Source organism: Ambystoma mexicanum, chromosome 5q (genome assembly GCF_040938575.1).
Source record: "Ambystoma mexicanum isolate Mex_15411 chromosome 5q, UKY_AmexF1_1, whole genome shotgun sequence".
Classification (NCBI taxonomy): domain Eukaryota; kingdom Metazoa; phylum Chordata; class Amphibia; order Caudata; family Ambystomatidae; genus Ambystoma; species Ambystoma mexicanum.
Genome location: NC_090933.1, coordinates 1,351,417,441 through 1,351,438,119, shown reverse-complemented (window position 1 = coordinate 1,351,438,119; position 20,679 = coordinate 1,351,417,441). Strand labels below are relative to the sequence as shown.

Below are 20,679 nucleotides of genomic sequence, written 5' to 3'. Positions count from 1 at the left end.
CCAGCCTACCCAGGAGTCTTGCTCTGTAACCGCCATCAGGTTGTGTTGTATTACGAGTCCTTGTCACTCTCACACGATTCGTACACATGGCATTCCCAGGTCTGAAGTGAGTAGTGTACATTGGGCTGAAATACACACGGCCGCTCCGTTGCCCTGCTGTGGTAACAAACTGTGCGGGTTCACTGCGTGTGGGATATCCTCAACTCAACTTCTGCTGCTGCGGAATCTACACAACGCCGAGACGTCCCCTGCTCGTATCTGAACCTGCCAGCACTGAAACTGACGCGTAGAAGCCTGGGTCTGCCTGCATCGGGGACCGGTGAGTAGCATCGCTAGGAACTGGTCGCCCTCCTGCAGGAGCCCATAGCTTTTCCCCGCTGTGTCTAACAGCACACCTTTCCGTACTCCCGCTCTGCTTCTGCCCACAGTGGAGGCTGCGCTTGAGTCGCGGAGCTCTGTTCATCTTCATTTGTTCACCGAACTAAACTGCCTGATTCCCTCGAAGAGACTCCCCTTTTTGCCCGTTGGCACCTGCGTGTGCAGGTACCTTTGAGCACAAGGCTCCACTATTCGTAGGGCTTGGACTTCCTTTTAGTTAGGTGCCTCTGAAGGCGGACTGGGTCTAATTATTATTTGCACTGCCTGTTTTCCTCTCCATCTAGGTGGTCTACACATTTTGTGCGTCTAACTCGTTAGACTCATTTGTATTTGTATATATATTGTATTGGTTTGGTATGTGTTGGTTTACTTGAGTTTTATTGTGATTTCTCGCTACGGTCAATGTTACAAAGGCCTTGTAATAAATGTGTATATATTTTTAATATAACACCTGCTTGGAGTAATTTGTAAGTGTCCTTGATTTGTGTGCTCATTGCGGGCTTTCAGTCACCCTCACCCCTCTTGAAACCTAGTCTTGACTGCCGCGATCGCTACCCTGATTGATCTGGCTTGTCCAGAGGTTACCCTGTTCCAAGAAACTAGGCTGGCCTTCTGAACCTCTGCCCCTCCAGGACAGAGTTCAGAAATCCATCTTAACAAATTGGTGTACAGCGGTGGGATACGACTGAAGGTATCCAGTGTTGCGCACGAGCGAAGGCATTTCAAGTTATTCCTACCAGGAAACGTAGTGAATTGTCATAGTATAACTTTTAAAAGGCCATAGTCCTATCTAACAGTATGAAAACAAATAGAAAAAGAGAGGTGTCACAAAAACCTTGTTAACTTTAAATGCTTCTAAATCCGAAACATTGAAAAAGATGTGTGTGGAGAGAGGTGTCTCCTCTCAAGGCACCAAATTGGATATGATCCAAAGAATCGTGGCGTGGCAAGAAGCGCAGCTTGACGCTATAACTTCTGAGGACAGTGCGGAAGGAGGTGGGGCTGCTCTCACTGGTAGAACCAACGGTTCTGCTGCTGCACTGGTCCACCGCGACCACGAGGAAAGGGAGGATGAGATGTCTAATGTTTCCTCTGCCAGTGTTGATGGGGAGGCCATGCTTGAATTCAAGAAGCAAGAACTGCTGTGTTGGCAGAAGGAGCTTGATTTCAACATGACCAAACATGACCAAACTAAGAATCGAACAGGCCGATAAACAGAAAGACAGGGATCACCAGTTGGAACTGGCCAAGCTTCACGTTGCAAATGGATCCAAGGGTCATGGACATGGGTCTGGTGCCTCCTCTCATCTACGGTTTCCAAAAGATCTGCTCAGTGTGTATGAGGAACGGAACGACATTATGGACTGGCTGAATGCGTTTGAGTATGCATGCGAAGTTCAAGAAGTTGACAATGCTGATAAGATTGCCTGGTTACTTAGCAGACTGCCCCATTCTGGCTGTAGTGCCATTATGGAAATGTCAAAGGCTGAGCGAGCGGATTTCGCAATGTTAAAGCAAACTCTCATTTTAAAGTTTGGAAAGACTCCTGCCCAATATTTAAAACGATTCAGAGAGTATAAGAAAAAAGAAGGTGGTACTTGGCTATCTTATGTAACCGAATCCTTAAAAAACTTAACTGGCTTGGTCGAAGGTTATAAGGTTTCTACCTTTGAAAGCATGATAAGTCTTGTCATGCTGGAACATATTTTTGCATCTTCTTCCCCGGAGCTTAAGCAGCATTCGGCCGATTCGAAGGAGATAGATCCTAAGAAGCTGGCCATTGCCGCAGATTTATGGGTGTCACATTGAGTGTCCCATAAGGACAAGACTCATCCTGGTAAGCAGGAGGAAGGGAAAACGTCCAAAGATAAGGAGGGTGGGGAAACTGATAAATCTTCTTCTCAAAAGGGCCACAAAAAGAAAAATAAGGGTAAGACACAAGAGAACTCACAGGGTAGTGGAGGTCAGGCTCCGAAACAGAACTCCGGTTACAATAAGCCTCCCTATTTAAACAGACCCAATCGATCTTGTTTTGCTTGTGGAGCAACTGACCACGTGAAAGAGGATCCCCGGTGTAAGGTTAACCCTTTGGGGGTCCACTCCGCTAATCTGGCCGTCTCCTCCTACGAGGAAGAAGAGATTACAGGAGCATCCTTCTCCTCAGACTCCTTCCCCAGTGGGATAGAAGCTGAGGTAGTTTTAGTTTCCCTGGGTTCCTGGGAGCCTAAAGTCGCAGAGGCTTATGCTAGGATTCCAATAATACCAAGCACTACTTTAAAGACAGTGTGCTGATCAATGGAGTGGATACTCCAGCTCTTCGGGATAGTGGGTGCAGTCGAACTGTAGTGGATTCTACCTTGGTAGACTCACAGGAAGTTGCTAGAGCTACTCTGATTCCCACTAAATTAGCTGACGGTCCACCTCGCATGTTTCCAGTAATGCCTGTAAATCTTACTTTAAATGGTACAGCAGTCAGGATTCCAGTGAGCATTCAGAGAAACGTCCCAGGAAAGGTCTTGTTAGGCAACGATCTCAGAGCTTTAGGGCTCGTAGGAGACACTGCCGACAGACCATGCACACTGTCTCAAACACGGACAGCATTGGCCAAGACCAATACGCCGCCCCAGCCGAAGGGGAAACCCAAGGCGAAAGGAGTAAGCAAGTCAAGACGAGGGAAAGAGAACATTCCCCCGAACTCGCCTACCACTGCGGTCGAGGAAGTGGGTCAGTTGCCCGGGCCTGACGAGGAGGTGGTGTTGCCTGAAGTATTTGACCCCGACGACCATCCTGAACTAAAAGACTTGTTAGTAGAAGGTGGTCCTGACAGGGAAGAATTCAGTAAAGGCCAACGTGAGTGCCCATCTCTGGTAGGCCTAAGGAGACAGGCCTGCTTCCAGCTTGAGGGTGAACCTCCTGGTACGCATCAGATTTATTGGGAAGGTGGACTTCTGTATAGTGAGCCCACAGAGTCTATCTACAGAAGGAGACCATAGGAGGTTGGTAGTTCCCCTTGCTGTAAGACCCTTCCTCCTGCAGTTGGCGCATGAAGTGCCCCTTGCTGGTCACCTTGGTATTAAGAGGACCAAGCAAAGGTTATCCATGCACTTCTACTGGCCCGAGATGGTGGTGCAAGTAGAAAGTCACTGCAGGAATTGTGCCTCCTGCCAGTTATCTGGTAAGAGTGGCTCAACAATCCAAGCTCCATTGGTACCACTCCCAGTTATGGGAATACCATTCGAAAGGGTAGGGATCGACATCGTTGGTCCCCTTGACCCGCAGACATCCTCCGGCAATAGGTTTATCTTGGTGCTAGTCGACTATGCTACCAGATATCCTGAGGCCATCCCATTGAAAACTGTAACTGCCAAGTCAGTTGCAAAAGCGTTACTTGGCATCTTTACTAGGGTTGGCTTCCCTAAAGAGGTTGTGTCTGACAGAGGCAGCAACTTTATGTCAAAGTATATGCAGGCTATGTGGAAAGTATGTGGGGTCACCTACAAGTTCTCTTCTGCATACCACCCCCAGACCAATGGTCTGGTTGAACGTTTCAACAGAACGTTAAAAAGCATGATTGGGGCTCGGGAAGAACCTCAGAGAAGAAAATGGGATCTTCGTTTACCATGCTTACTGTTTGCCTACCGAGAGGTACCACAGGAGGGTGTTGGCTTCAGCCCCTTCAAACCTCTGTTCGGTCATCCTGTACGGGGACCCTTAGCCATAGTCAAAGAGGGATGGGAGATGCCCACTTCCCCTGTTACTACCAACATAGTAGATTATGTGCTGGGGCTCAGAAAACGGATGGTACTTCTGATGGGCTTGGCTAGTGATAAATTAAAGGCAGGACAAGCGCTGGTGAAACATTCTTACGATCAGAAAGCTTCCCTCATCAACTCTACACCTGGTCAGCAAGTCCTGATCATGAATCCCATAAGGCCTCGAGCATTACAGGAAAAATGATCAGGCCCTTACACAGTGGTGGAGCCCCTGGGTGAGGTTAACTATTTAGTGAACCTTGGAAGGCCTGGACAGGCTCCAAAAGTGTTCCACGTAAATAGGCTGAAGGCTTTCGTCCCAAGAGTCGAAATCGCAGCACTGCTACTGGCTTCAGATGTTGAGGAAGAGGAGTCGGAACCTCTCCCCGACCTGTTACAAAGCGGTCCTTCAGATAGCTCCTTTGAGGGTGTCCGAGTGGCCCCTCACCTGACTTCTAATCAGCAGGCTGAGGTGAAAAGTTGGCTTAGGCAGTTTTCCCCCCTGTTTTCACAGTCGCCTTGTTTGACACCTTGGTGCAAACATAACATAGACACAGGAGACAGTGTACCTACCAAAAGTAGGGGATACAGGATGTCAGACAAAGTACGGTCTTACATTAAGACCGAGGTCAACAAGATGTTAGACCTTGGGGTGATTGAACCCTCTAGTAGTCCTACGTCCAGCCCTGTGGTTTTGGTTCCAAAGGCAGGCACTTCTGAATTGAGGTTCTGCGTTGATTACATGGCTCTGAATGCTGTCACCAAGACAGATGCACACCCCTTGCCTTGAACAGATGAACTGGTGGATACTTTGGGTGCCTCCAAGTACCTCAGCACGTTTGACCTCACTGCTGGCTATTGGCAAATAGCTTTAACAGAACATGCCAAGGAGAAGACAACGTTTTCTACTCCAGACGTCCTTTACCAATTCAGGGTAATGCCGTTCGGGTTGAAACATGTACCTGCCACTTTCAAGAGGCTTGTGAATCATGTATTGAAGGGGTTGGACGAATTATGTCTTGCATATCTGGACGATATAGCAGTTTTCAGTGCCACCTGGGAAAACCATGTGAAACACCTCGGGATTGTGCTCCAGGCTCTTCAGAAAGCACACTTGACCATAAAGGCTAGTAAATGCCAGATGGGACAAGGCTCAGTGGTTTACCTTGGACGTGAAGTAGGTGGAGGGAGGATACAGCCTCTTCCCAATAAATTACAAGCAGTACAAGACTGGCCTAACCCCACTACACAGACCCAAGTGAGAGCCTTCTTAGGACTCACAGGGTATTACCACAACTTCGTGGCAGACTATGGCACCATAGCTGCCCCTCTGACTGCCCTCACCACTCCGAAGAAACCCAAGAAGGTAACTTGGACCGACGAGTGTGAGAAGGCCTTCAATGGCTTAAAAGAATCCTTGTGCCAGGCCCCTGTCCTCAGGGCCCCTGATTATCAAAGACCTTTTATTGTGCAGACGGATGCCTCTGACACTGGGATAGGAGCTGTACTATTGCAAGTAGATGAGAAGGGTAAGGAACACCCTATTGGTTTTATAAGTCGCCAGCTTAAGGACAGAGAGCTCAGATGGTCCACAGTGGAGAAAGAATGTTTCTCTGTTGTGTGGGCCCTACGGAAGCTGAGGCCCTACCTCTATGGGACCCACTTCACTATGCAAACTGACCATAAGCCCTTAAAGTGGCTAATGAACATGAAGGGAGAGAATCCAAAGTTGCTTAGGTGGTCCATAAGTCTACAAGGCTTCGACTTCACTATTGAGCATAGGCCAGGTGTCCAACATAGCAATGCTGATGGGTTGTCCAGAATGTTTAACCGACCTGAACACGAGACTCATCCAGGGGTGGATTAGTTCCCCCTCTCCATAGTCTGGGAGGGGCGAGTGTTAGGAAAGATTTCTTAATTGTGGGTAATTGTCCTTCCATGAGGCAACCCCTAAACTTTTTGCTGTTGTTTTCACCAGGATCTAGACTTTGCCAGAGAAGTGCAGCCTTCTGCCGCACTCCACTGGGCTTTCGCTCCATTCTTACGGGGAAACTGACATGCCCTTAAGACAGTCACTACCGGGAAACATTGTTTTTATTAGTTCTTTTATCATGTTGCTGCTTTCGCGCAACATGGCACAAGAGGGCATTGTAAGCTAAGTTACTGCTCTCTTGGGTCTCTAGTCTTCTACAGGCCCTAGATACTCTCCTTGGATTATAAATGAACGGTGCAAGTGAATCACGGATGGGATAGGTGGCAGCAATCGTTTCTTTGTGTTTTTGAGCTCCTTTTGGCGTTTAAGCGCGTTTTCGCGCTTAGCCCAAAATGGTGGCCTGGCTCCCAAAATGGCCAGACCACGAGGCTCGTTGTCCTGTCCGCTGACCGTCTTGCCCCCTTTACCTTCCCCCGGTTGAGCCGACCCGGGGCCTTCCTCATTTGGGCATGTACTTTCCCGCGAAACACAGATGCTTTTGCAGGCTTCTACAGGCCTTGTGTGTGCCTCCAGGATGTGGGCTGGGATGTCTGGTCCCAATACACATCGTGGGTGCCAGAGAGTCTAGGGTGGTGTGAATGCCTGGGACCTCCGTGGTCCGTGATAGGTCCACGTATGGTGTGTTTTGTGAGCAGATCTCCCATTGGGTCCCCTCCGTTTTGGCGCGAAGGGAACCGTGGATAAGAGGGGTCTGGAAACACCACTACCATGTCGATCTCCTGAGTTCTCACGAACAAAGGAATACAGGAGCCAAGTATCCTGCAACCACGAGGCTGAACCGAGGAATCGCTGGTGACCCGCTGAAGGACTGATCCTCTGCACTGCTGTCACTTGGTGAAACCCTTTCTACCTCTGATCGAACGAGAAGGCCTGTACTGGTACTTCGACCCCTTGGAATAGTGGGAACAACTATTCTCGGCATCTTCACCATCTCCTGCACGTAAGCCTTCGGAAGAGTCCCTGGGCCATCCAGTAGACTGACCAGCCTACCCAGTAGTCTTGCTCTGTAACCGCCGTCAGGTTGTGTTGTATTACAAGTCCTTGTCACTCTCACACGATTCGTACACTTGGCATTCCCAGGTCTGAAGTAAGTAGTGTACATTGGGCTGAAATACACACGGCCGCTCCATTGCCCTGCTGTGGTAACAAACTGTGCGGGTTCACTGCGTGTGGGACATCCTCAACTCAACTTCTTCTGCTGCGGAATCTACACGACGCCGAGACATCCCCTGCTCGTATCTGAACCTGCCGGCACTGAAACTGACGCGGAGAAGCCTGGGTCTGCCTGCATCGGGGACCGGTGAGTAGCATCGCTAGGAACTGGTCGCCCTCCTGCAGCAGCCCATAGCTTTTCCCCGCTGTGTCTAACAGCACGCCTTTCCGTACTCGTGCTCTGCTTCTGCCCACAGTGGAGGCTGCGCTTGAGTCGCGGAGCTCTGTTCATCTTCATTTGTTCACCGAACTAAACTGCCTGATTCCCTCGAAGAGACTCCCCTTTTTGCCTGTTGGCACCAGCGTGTGCAGGTACTTTTGAGCACAAGGCTCCACTCTTCGTAGGGCTTGGACTTCCTTTTAGTTAGGTGCCTCTGAAGGCGGACTGGGTCTAATTATTATTCGCACTGCCTGTTTTCCTCCCCATGTAGGCAGAGAGGGGTGTGCCAGTGCTAAAGGAGAAGAGAGATTCATGTGGGAAGAGAGTGGGTGCCACTATTAATGTGTGAGGAAGAGTAAGGAGAGAGCAGAGCGACCATATGAAGAGTCCATAGGTCGGGAGAAAGAACGACAACGAGGATGTCTGTGAGAGTCTCTCTGGCGGAGGCACTGAAAACAGAGAAGCAGTTAGTGAAGATAGGAAAGATAGAAAACTCCACACTGGGGGGTACAAAGTGAGGTACAAGTAACCATGCAGAGCAGCTGAGGTATGCGGGAGAAGTAGGCAAGGAGGGATCGGGCATACAAGGAGACACAAACAAGAAGGGAAGGAACAATGGGGCTCAGGTGCACAAGGAGAGACAGACAGGACTAAGAAGAAACAATGGGGACAGAAGAGGGTAAGGGAACAGAAAACAGAACAGAGGGTACAGGGAGTAACCAATCAGTGCAGTCCCAAGAAAATGCAGGGAGAGCACGCACCTACATTCAATTTTTGACTAGCAACAAAACAATGCAGGATGAGCACACACCTAAAATTGATTTTTAACTTGCAGCAAAACATTGAAGGATGAGTACAGATGTGTAGGCAGTGGGAGTGTGAGAACAACAAGGTAGAAACATTTGGTATTTATGACCATGTGGTACTGGGAAGAAATGCCAAAAGAGATAGATTAGAGAGAATTGTCAGGTGTGTGTTAAGCTCACCTGGTATCCACGAGGACGCCACTCAGCCCGGGTTGGTTGCCGGTATCTTCTCCGCAGTTTCCCAGATGCTGTCTATGGAGGATGTGCAGCCTTGTTGTGGGATTAGGTGTGTTCTCCGTCCTGCCTTCTTGGCAGGAGCGCGTTGTCTTCTGTGGGCGTGTCCGGCCAAGTTACTTCACTGGCGTGTGCCCGTTTGAACGTCTCTCAGGTAGTTCTTATTGCAGCAGTTCTGTATAGCGTTATTATTCGTGCATGCCTTTCTTTGTCTAATAATGTCTTTTTCTCCCTTAGGTGTGCAGAGCTTCAGTGGGGCGAACTGGTTGAGTTGGGCCTCGCCGGTAAATGATGGCACGTGATGTGCGCTACAATGCAGTAAGTAAGTGCTATGTGCAGAGCTGCCTTGTCTTGCCTTTGCTAACCTGTTTTCTTCCTTCCTTACAGGTTGCGGTGCTTCTCCAGCGTGTGCTGAACTCCGGACGGTGCCGGCTGGTAGGTGACCAGCCTGGTAAGCTTCTTGTGCTATTTGTGGTTTAGCACTGTCAGAATATGCCTTCTCTAATATTGTCTTCTCCTTCCCTCTTTCAGGTCTTTTGGTCCGGAAGGTATGCAGAGTCCAGAAGAAGCTGTTCACTGGAGCTGTGAGCAGATAACAGGATGGAGATTGCAGGTAAGAAGCTGCTAACAATTTCCCTTTTGTCTTATCTGCAGGTTCTTCTTCTCCGAGGCTCGTGGGTATCACAGGACACAGTGAGCGTCATGTTGCAGTCTGCAAAATAACGAGAAGCGTGCTTTCTTGTTCGGGTGTGGGTTAAATAGCCTCAACAAAGTAGTCCAGGTAAAGTAGTCCTTAGGCCACCACACCCAAAACACTAGACAGCATAGCTTTGTTCCTAGGAACCAAGCTATGTGGGTGCCTCCATGCTGGCTGCAGGCCCAAATAAAAAAGTAGTCCCCCTTTACACATGTTCTTCAAAGTGTATGAGTCTGGCCCCAAGAGAGTCTTGGGAGTGGGTGCCAGGCCTACCAGCTCTTGATGGAGCCCTGAGTCCTGATCCTATCTGGAAAGTGGTTTTGCCAGTGGGGGTCTGGGGTAAGGGTCATGACAGTCTGGCACAGGCACAGAGTCAGAAGAGATGTGGCAAGCAAACCGAGTAACAGTCAAACTCACATGATAGCCAAGGGAGGGTCCCTTAGCCCAAGGGCGCATGGATGGTACCCAGCCTCAAGGCACATATTGATGAATGTAGAATGTAAAGGGGCCCACAAAGCCCAGCCAGACCTGGACAGGTACAGACAGGGCCTTAGGAGCGGGCTTTGGGAGGCAGGCCGGCTTCACCTGTTAGCTTGCTTGATTGGGCCTTAGAAGGTACAAGAGGCCCAATCACATTGCAGGAAAAAGATAAAGACAAACACTCCTGAGCCAGCATAGCAGCAGCAGCCATTTTAGTATGGATGTCCCACACCAGAAAGCAGTGAAATGAAGAAGCACTGCAGCACGCAGCACATAAGACAGTGTTGGAGCGCTGATTCAGGCATTAATTGAGAACTGCATCATTGTCAAAATTGTAGATGTTTTAAAATGGGAAGGTCTTTGGTGTTCTTGATCGAGTGGGAATGCACTTCTGGTCAGGGACTCTGCAAGGTTTCTCAGCTACTTGTATGCGATCAAGGGATTTTCTTAGAAAATGATGTCTCTAAGCTCATCAATCAATGTTAGTTGTAGGTCCTCAACAATCTTATTCACTCATGTTAGTGCTTAATGATAACCAAGGGTCTATAGTTTTGCTGTCTCTGTATTGTAGCCAGTTGTCCCTTGACATTTTAACCCCTTAACTGCTGGGTGTGAGCTATCTCGTCCTCCACAGTGCATTCCTAGTGCAGAAGACGAAACAGCTTGTCCTTTGCAGTACTTACCTGTTGGGGGGGGGGGTTGTTCCCCCTCTCCCCACCCTCTGGAGCAGCACTGATGCTCCCGACCCCCAGGCTGTGAAGGGGAAGACTTCCCCTTCCATTCCTTGGAGTTGGGAGTCATCCCTGATGAAGTCAGGGTACGCTACGTGCGCTGGTTTGATCAGGAAATGAAATATACATTATGCAGACACATATTTCAGTGCAGCATGTGCAGTTTATGCCCAATTAGCTTGCGTGAACACTCATTGCATAGGGGAGACTCTGGACCACCAGGGGATTGATTCTGGGGGTGCCCTAACCCCATGCGAAACTGTTCCACCAGCACAAATTAAAAAGAAAATAAGGTGGCACAACGTTTTGACTTCTTTGGGGGCAGATGTGTTCTGTTTTGCACCGATTTGCCCTCAAAGGAAGGCAAAAAACCATGCCACTGCTTATGCAGTGGCACAGTTAGGGCCATCAGGGGGGTACCCATCTCAGAAATCACCTAAGGAGGGGCAGATCCTTGCTGCTTCCCTGGGGGAGCAGAAATGGGGTCTGTGCCCCATTGTATCACCACTGGGAAGCAGCAAAGAACACAAGGCCACTAGGGAAATTGATTTTGGGGGCCGCCCCAGGTCAAACAGCTCCAGCCCCACCATAAAATAAATGTGGCACAATGTTTTGCCTTCTTTGGGGGCAGATGGGCACCCATTTGCCCCCAAGGAAGGCAAAACAACATAGTGCAATATGAAAGGAGGCACACTTGGGGAATAAGGGGGTGGGCCCTCTTAGGAATGCCTGCAAGGAAGGGAAGATCTTTTCTGCTTCCCTGGGGGGCATAAATGAGGGTCTCGCCGCATTTTGCCACCGCTAGGAAGAAGGAAGCAGAAAGGAGCCCTAGGCCACAAGAGAAATATTTTCCCCCCCCCCCCGGGGCAAACAGCCCTCCACCCACTCCCATAAATGCCAACAAGATGGCACAATTTCATTTTGCCTTCTTTGGGGGCACATTGGTGATGTTTTACACCAATTTTCCGCCAAGGAAGATAAAACAACATTCCACTGCATGGTATACTTGGGGGCATCCAGGGGCTGGCCCAGTGCCTGTGGCAACCCATCTCAGCAATCACCCCATGTAGGGACAGATCCTTTCTGCTTCACTGATGGGGCATAATTGAGGTTCTGGCCCATTTTGCCACCCCTTGGAAGGGCCACTTTAGAGCTTTTGGTGGGGATTTGGCCCATGGTGCCCATGAGCACTGCTGGGCTGGCGAGCGGTTGACCCACATGAGAGGTAGATGCCCAAGTCCGGAGTTCTGGTTGGGCCGTGTTAGAGCCTTTCCCTCCAGGGAAGGACAGGGTCTTTGCAAGGGCGCCCTGGGACTGCTGCTGGGCTGTGGTATGGTCAACTTACATTGGAGACAGATGTCCACGGCCGGGGGCAGCACCCCTGGCCGTCCTGGATCTGTTGCCGGGCTGTGTTATAGCTTTTCCCTCTTGGGAGTGATGGTGACCCCGCCGGGACTCCCTGGGACTGCTGTTGGGCTTGGGGACAATCAACCCACATGTCGTGCCCAAGGCTGTAGGAAGCACCTCCAGTCATCCTGGAGCTGTGGATGGACCGCGTTATAGATTTTCCCTTCATGGAGTGACAGGAACCCCGCCAGGACTCCCTGGGACTGCCACTGGGCTTGGGGACGGTCAACCCGCATGAGGGCCCTCACACCCTGCCATCCTGGAGCTCTGGCTATGCCGTGTTACATCTTTTCCCTCCAGGGATGGACAGGGACCCCTATGGGGCTCCCCGGCCCACCGCAGGCGAGGGGGAATTTGAACCACGTGCAAGGCAGATTCCCAAAGCCGGCGGCAGCACCCCAGGCCATCCTAGAGCTTTGACTGGGTTGCATTGGAGCTTTTCCTTCCAGGGAAGGGACGGGGACCACGCTGGGTCACGTCATGACTTCCGCTGGGCTGGGGGGCAGGCAACTCTTTTTGCGTTCTGGCCAGGTAAGTGTACCCATCCAAGTGAGGTCCAATTTTCATCAGGACATGGGTGTGAACGTGAGAAGGTAGGACATTGTTGTTGCAGGCGTGTCAGTGGTTGCCTCGCCGCAAATGTCTCAAAATTATGGGGATTTTTCGCTGCATTTTGGACTTTGCTGGGCTTTCTGAGTAATACATTATAGCGCAAGTGAGACCTCTTTGGATTTCCACGCGTGTCTTCAGAAATGCATGGGGTTCCCTGTTTTCATTGGTGGCTGCGACACCCCAGGCATGAACCTGTGGGATATCCAGAAGGCCATAAGCACACATTTCATCTCCCCAGGGAATTCAGTGTACCAGTGGTTTAGCCTTTTCCCTTTGCAAGCAAATAACCAGGCCACAGCTGCCGCTCCGTTATAGTTCATCCAATCCACAATAGCAAAGGAAGAACACTTTAACGTAATAACTTTGTTCTTACTGTGCATAGGTTTAAAATACGCCTTTCACAAATGCACTAACAATAAAATAAAAACAGTCTTATACAGTATAAGGCGTCCTAATATGACTACAGTGCATACAGGTACCAAAATATGCATAAGAACCTCCATCTGTTAATAATACATTAGTGTTGGGCTAAATAAAATATCCTGTCATAATAGGAGGTCATTTACAGTTCAATTGATTTTACATATTGTGAGGGGTCAAAAATGAGAGGCATTCAACTTGGTAAATGTTTTCAACAATTAGCCATTTTATTAACTCATAAGGGTGTGATAAGCGCCTCACTGTCCCTAATCTAAAGCGGATTCCCCTGCCTATCAAAACAGAACTAAAGGCCCACACTCTAAGAAAATCGATCTGTCAACTCAAAGGTAGAATACGGCATTTCAGGTTTAACAAAAATAACAGTCACACTCAACATAAACCTGATAATTACGTGTCCTTGTAACATGGGGCGAGCCCCCGTCCCAGGTTCAAAGCAGTATCCCCAACCAAAGTGTGAAATAAGAAAGGGTCCTTTTTGTAACCATGTTCTGTTCATAAAAGAAACTGGGAGAAAATCCGGTATATACGGATTGGCGAGATCACCGTGGATTGGCCTCAGGCTATTAGGCTCCTCCATGACTGCTTTCGAGCTGCTTCCTCTTCTGATGGTGGATCTCTCACACAGAGGGAGACACCCCAATATCTGGAGCTGAACAGGCGCTGTCTCTGCTTGGGGCCTGGAGGGCAGCCGGACATATCACACCTCAAGCGCATAGAAATCCAAGAAGGCACTGCACACTCAGCACATGTGTTCCCAGAGCACACTGGGCCTCATCATGAGTAGGGCAGTATGGTAATAAATGTGGTAATGCAGCAGTAATACTGTAACTGCTGCATTGCCACCACATCACTGCACTGCACTGCTGAGTTATACGTTAGGTGGAAAGGTGGAGGATAAACCTCAAGTGTTGGAGGTAAATCTGCCGCATTACTGCCAAAAAAAAGGCAAAATTGGCAGAATTACCACTGGCGGTAATGCCGCCGAAATCCCCATGGGGTCCCATGGACTTCCGAAATGTCGGTTTGTACAACCCTACCACCGCTTGTAACCCTGTGGATAATCCACTGGACCAAGTGGTGGTAACAGCAATTCCTTTTGGTGGGATTTCGGCAGATTTACCACTAAAATACTGACAAACTCGTAATGTTCATAGAACGCTCACTTTATTTGTTACCTCTCATGATGCTCTGCCAAAAACTGAGAAAACATAATTTGTGAAAGTGGCAGCCATCTTGGAATGAATGATGTGTGTATGCACGTCTGGGATAAATAATGTGCAGACCACCCGCGAAGCAATGGAGTGCGGTACACAAGGGTCACACCCAGTCCCGGGGTAGCAGAGAAGCTGGGATGGATAGGGGGACTCCAGAGCTGGAGGAAGGGTTGTGAAGAGCGATCACTGACTGGCAAGATGTTCTTTGAAGAGTAGGCTCTTTGAGTCCTTTCAGCAGTGCAGGGTGGAGGAGGCCAGTATTGCCTGCATGTGTAACTTGTTACAGAGACAGGACATTATGATTTTGTATAGCATATACCAAAGCATTCACCATTGTCTATTCTCTGTCTCTATGTGCATTTATAACTATGTTTATATTTTTTAAGTGGAGATGGATTCATTTCTTTTTTTTAAACAACTAAGTACTCTATGTCCTCATTCCCAATTTGTTTTCTTTCATTTGTGAATGCCCCCCTGGAGTGCAGGATGGTGAATTAGAAATGGAGGCAGCATTGCTTGCTTTCCTGGGAGCGCTGTGCTTGGCATTTGATTGGCTGCCATTCTGATGAGTGATATCCTTATATTTGCAGTTCAGTGCCAAGTCAAGGTCACCATTTTGCTCCTTGATTTATCTGGCTTTAACTATTTGCCCAGGTGAGCATTGCTAGTGTGAACATCAGATCCACATGTCCCGATGTTGCTCTCCAGTGCAGTACGTTCAGCCAGGGAAATGCCAATAGCAGACAAGTTACGAAGGAAACATGGAGGAGTTTACCAAAGAATATATGTATGCTGGATAAGCAAATACATGCCAGAAAGGTTTAATTCAGAATGGCGCTTGGTCTTAGCCTTCGGATAGTTGCTTGTACTGTGGAAAAGAGGCAGAGCCCATAGTCACTGCAACAGCACATTTCGATTGTAACTGCTGTACCTTTGAGCATCTGATTTGAAAGATTTGTATGAACTTGATGTTTTTTATTGTCATCTAAATGATCCTTCTTTCTTTCTTCCTGTTTAGATCCAGAGCTTTGGCTGGAGGTGTCTCTGCTCCCCTAGGACTGTCACTTTCTGCTTGAAGCATGCCATACTCAAGAAGCAAATACTATATCCAACAGTATGACTCGATGATGCCTAACACTGGATAAAGACTTAGCTTCACACCCTCTATGATGACTAAAGACAAAGGAGGTTATTTTATGAAAAACGCTAATTACATGCCGGGGAGCACCAACGTTAGCACGTACGCACCGTCGGCTCCCCCGCATGCAATGGTAACAATTTACAAAGTGTAATATAAAGTAAAGAGTTTCGATACATATATATTGGGATTTGTTTCCCCTTTCCATACATAGAGACTGGGATGTGTTTACCTTTTCCATACATAGAGATTGGGACTTGTTTATCCTTTCCATACATAGAGACTGGGATGTGTTTACCTTTTCCATACATAGAGATTGGGACTTGTTTATCCTTTCCATACATAGAGACTGGGATTGTTTACCGTTCCATACATAGAGACTGGGATTTGTTTACCCTTTCCATACATAGACACCGGGATGTGTTTATCCTTTCCATACATAGAGACTGGTATTTGTTTCCCCTTTCCATACATAGAGACTGGGATTTGTTTCCCCTTTCCATACATAGAGGCTGGGATTTGTTTCCCCTTTCCATACCTAGAGGCTGGGATTTGTTTATCCTTTCCATACATAGAGACTGGGATGTGTTTACCTTTTCCATACATAGAGATTGGGACTTGTTTATCCTTTCCATACATAGAGACTGGGATGTGTTTACCCGTTCCATACATAGAGACTGGGATTTGTTTACCCTTTCCATACATAGACACTGGGATGTGTTTATCCTTTCCATACATAGAGACTGGTATTTGTTTCCCCTTTCCATACATAGAGGCTGGGATTTGTTTCCCCTTTCCATACTTAGAGACTGGGATTTGTTTCCCCTTTCCATACATAGAGCCTGGGATTTGTTTCCCCTTTCCATACACAGAGACTGAGATTTGTTTCCCCTTTCCATACATAGAGGCTGGGATTTGTTTCCCCTTTCCATACATAGAGGCTGGGATTTGTTTATCCTTTCCATACATAGAGACTGGGATGTGTTTGCCCTTTCCATACATAGAGACTGGGATGTGTTTACCCGTTCCATACATAGAGACAGCGATGTGTTTGCCCTTTCCATACATAGAGGCTGGGATTTGTTTCCCCTTTCCATACATAGAGACTGGGATTTGTTTCTCCTTTCCATACATAGAGGCTGGGATTTGTTTCCCCTTTCCATAAATAGAGACTGGGATTTATTTCGCCTTTCCATACATAGAGGCTGGGATTTGTTTCCCCTTTCCATACATAGAGGCTGGGATTTGTTTCTCCTTTCCATACATAGAGACTGGGATTTGTTTCCCCTTTCCAGACATAGAGACTGGGATGTGTTTACCTTTTCCATACATAGAGACTGGGATGTGTTTACCCTTTCCATACATAGAGACTGGGATGTGTTTACCCTTTCCATACATAGAGAGTGGGATTCGTTTAGCCTTTCCATACATAGAGACTGGGATGTGTTTACCCTTTCCATACATAGAGGCTGAGATTTGTTTCCCCTTTCCATACATAGACGCTGGGATGTGTTTACCTTTTCCCTACATAGAGATTGGGACTTGTTTATCCTTTCTATACATAGAGGCTGGGATTTGTTTCCCCTTTCCATACATAGAGGCTGGGATTTGTTTCCCCTTTCCATACATAGACACTGGGATGTGTTTACCTTTTCCATACATAGAGATTGGGACTTGTTTATCCTTTCCATACATAGATATTGTGATTTGTTTACCCTTTCCATACATAGAGGCTGGGATATATTTACCCGTTCCATACAGAGATACTGGGATGTGTTCACCCTTTCCATACATAAAGACTGGGATATGTTTACCCGTCCCATAGATAGAGATTGGGATGTGTTCACCCTTTCCATACATAGAGACTGGGATATGTTTACCCGTTCCATACATAGAGACTGGGATGTGTTTACCCTTTCCATACATAGAGATTGGGATGTGTTTACCCGTTCCATACATAGAGACTGGGATGTGTTTACCCTTTCCATACATAGAGACTGGGATGTGTTTATCCTTTCCATACATAGAGACTGGGATGTGTTTATCCTTTCCATACATAGAGATTGGGATGTGTTCACCCTTTCCATACATAGAGACTGGGATATGTTTACCCGTTCCATACATAGAGACTGGGATGTGTTTACCCTTTCCATACATAGAGATTGGGATGTGTTTACCCGTTCCATACATAGAGACTGGGATGTGTTTACCCTTTCCATACATAGAGACTGGGATGTGTTTATCCTTTCCATACATAGAGACTGGGATGTGTTTATCCTTTCCATACATAGAGACTGGGATGTGTTTATCCTTTCCATACATAGAGACTGGGATGTGTTTATCCTTTCCATACATAGAGACTGGGATGTGTTTACCCTTTCCATACATAGAGACTGGGATGTGTTTACCCTTTCCATACATAGAGACTGGGATGTGTTTATCCTTTCCATACATAGAGACTGGGATGTGTTTACCCTTTCCATACATAGAGACTGGGATGTGTTTACCCTTTCCATACATAGAGACTGGGATGTGTTTACCCTTTCCATACATAGAGACTGGGATGTGTTTATCCTTTCCATACATAGAGACTGGGATGTGTTTATACTTTCCATACATAGAGACTGGGATGTGTTTACCCTTTCCATACATAGAGACTGGGATATGTTTACCCTTTCCATACATAGAGACTGGGATTCGTTTAGCCTTTCCATACATAGAGACTGGGATTTGTTTACCTTTCCATACATAGAGTTTGGTATTTGTTCCTACTCTTATTTCAAATTAAGCTTTGCTCTCTCTCCTCATCGAAATTTGGATCTGTTTCCTGTCTTCCCCTCTTTCGCCAACTACACTTTTCTCAAATGTTTCTTATTTTTTGAGAAAGCAGTTTTTGTGTTTTGTCTTATTTTCTTGACCTTCTGCACGGACTACTTGTCTCTTTCTTCCAAAGGTTTGATACATTAGAATTTGTAGAATTTTATATTTTCTCATTACTTGTCTTTCTTCATCTGTTTGAATAATGCATTCCAGTTTGAGAATTTACCTGACTGTGTTCAGTTTGGTTTTTTTTCACCATAACGTGATATCATGACTGATGCACGTATCTGATGAAAATAATCATGAACTTAAAGCAGAATCATTTGAGTTGCAGCGTGCACTATTGCACCGTGTTTGAGTTCAATGGACCCCCACCACTGCTGTCCACAGGGGCACCCCTGTACACGTATACATTTCTATGGCATACACCTGCTCATTTGCAGGTGGTAATCTGAAACAGATTCCCTAGGAATCCATTAGAAATGTGGTGTTCTTCCAAGATAGAGGAGGAAGCGCAACAGGGATGCAACCTCCGCCTCCCACCGCTCCTACTCCTTGGAAGAGAATGGAAAGGAGCTGGAGCGCAAAATGGTGGCGTAGTAGCAAATCGCTTCGCTTTGACACGTTCACGCTGAACTCTGTTCATTCAAAATGGCTGCAAGGAGTTTTCTGCTGATTTGATTATTGGCTCCAGGTGGAAAACGATGTTCTCTCGCTTTATCTCTGAATACAGAAGAATGTGGACTTCCTTTCACAGCATCATCAGTGAATATAGATGAACACGTGTGACATTCGCTGATGACACCACGTGCATCCTTCTCTCTGCTATTGCTGAATCCTATTGAATTAGAATAACCTGCCTTGTATCATGTTCTGATGGATTTGGATGCAGGTGGAACTCCAGGGTTCAAGAAGCTGCACAACCAGAAATATGGACCAGGCTCCATTGTGTTCTCATTCCATCCTGGAAGCAGCCAGTACTAGAAGAGGAACACTATGCTCCTGGACTTCCTTTTGTAATGTATTTTTATTTAACGCATACGGCTAAATTATCTATCCCTTTGCATACAAAATTAATAAAACATTGCAAATATACATCATGTCTAAAACATCCATAACAGACATATAAAACAAAGTCTCATCCTCGGCATAAAATTACACTTTCTAAAATATAATACATAATAATATCAACTACCAGCATAGCATACCATTTCACCATACATCATAATGTCACCTACAAACATAGCATGCCATTTCACAATCAGATTCACACTACTTACTCAATTACTTCTTTTCCTTTAGTAATCTGTTTCGGCAATATCCTTTCACACACGTGCGATGCAGCGGCAACAATAACCAGGGATTCTGATGAGAATATGGCGACCCAAAATTGGTCAGAGTATAGTCTTTCTGTAGTGGTGCAAAAATCCATGTATCTATTCAAATAATACTCACTTATTCAAATAATACTCACCTATTCAAATAATACTCACTTATTCAAATAATACTCATGCACAGTTGTACAACTAGAAAAAGCAGTGCTCCAGATAGGATTTTGAGGTGGGAGTATTTTACTCCCTATTTTGAGATTTGAAGAGTAAATCCAAATTCAAGAGAGTAAAAATGAGTATTCACCTTTGCAAGAGACTAAAAGGTGTTGGACATCCATCCAATGTGTGCATAACGTGAAACGTTTGGAAAATACTGGAAACAATATAGCCATATTTCATGTTATCTGTCTTCAAATAATGTATTAGACTTGTAGAAAATGATCTCTCACGCAATAACTTGTAGGTGTATGCTGTCCAGCTGCATCTTCATGACATTAGGACACTGGACCTTTTAAGAATTTTCTTTAGCTACAGAACCACATACCAACTAGTTGGGGTATTCATAAATAAAGGCCATTCTCTACCAGCATGACTACTATTCCTTCCCCGCTGACTGTTGCTGCTTCTTTACCTACGGTTCATGGACTCTTCCTCGTGTTTTGGCCCTACACTTCCTGTTGCTACTTTGTTTCCCTGCCCCCGACCTTTTTGGTCTACCTCTCACTATTGAGTGTTTGCATGCTTGTTGTTGTGGTCTCTTGCTCTGTATCGCGCTGCATAGCCTGTCTCGGAATACTATTATTGATGTTTTTCTTCTCTGTCTTGCTGTGTCCATTGCTGTAACTCCAGTTTCTCTCGCTCCTGTTAGTTCCTCCATTCTCTCTCACATTGTATTACTCTGGTACTCCCTTCTTTCCATTACGTTCTCTGTTCTGTCTGCCCCAACGTCAGCCCTTTGTTGTCCTGTGTCTCCTAGGTTCGTAATTGCTCGTCCTCTCTTCATTTGAAATTTGGCATAGCATTAATAAGTGATACAAGCTGAACATCCATTTTCCATCTATAAATATAGTTCAGTTTGAAAATTAGGGGGTGGTTCCTTTTAAATGTATGCAAACTTGCTTCGGGAAGTTGGGCTGGATATTGAAGATTTAGCGTTTCCTATCAGCAGATGCTGAACTTGTTTCCATGCAAATGCTTTATCTGCACTGAATGCCAAGTATGGCTGCACTGATGAGATGTGTAATTTCTGAACCATCAAATATTTACCCTGCGG

The 20,679-nt window shown here is 46.7% G+C and overlaps 1 protein-coding gene across 3 annotated transcripts in view; it reads left to right on the top strand.

Annotated features, from left to right (window-relative positions):
* Positions 1–18,869, top strand: part of LOC138498136 (lymphocyte antigen 6E-like) — a 189,859-nt gene extending 170,990 nt beyond the window's left edge. For all 3 annotated transcript variants that reach the window (XM_069622010.1, XM_069622008.1, XM_069622009.1), the window contains one exon: positions 15,136–18,869. In XM_069622010.1, the coding sequence (XP_069478111.1) occupies positions 15,136–15,173 (38 nt within the window). In that variant the 3' untranslated portion in view covers positions 15,174–18,869. The remainder of the gene's footprint in view (positions 1–15,135) is intronic.
* Positions 18,870–20,679: the final 1,810 nt, after the last annotated feature.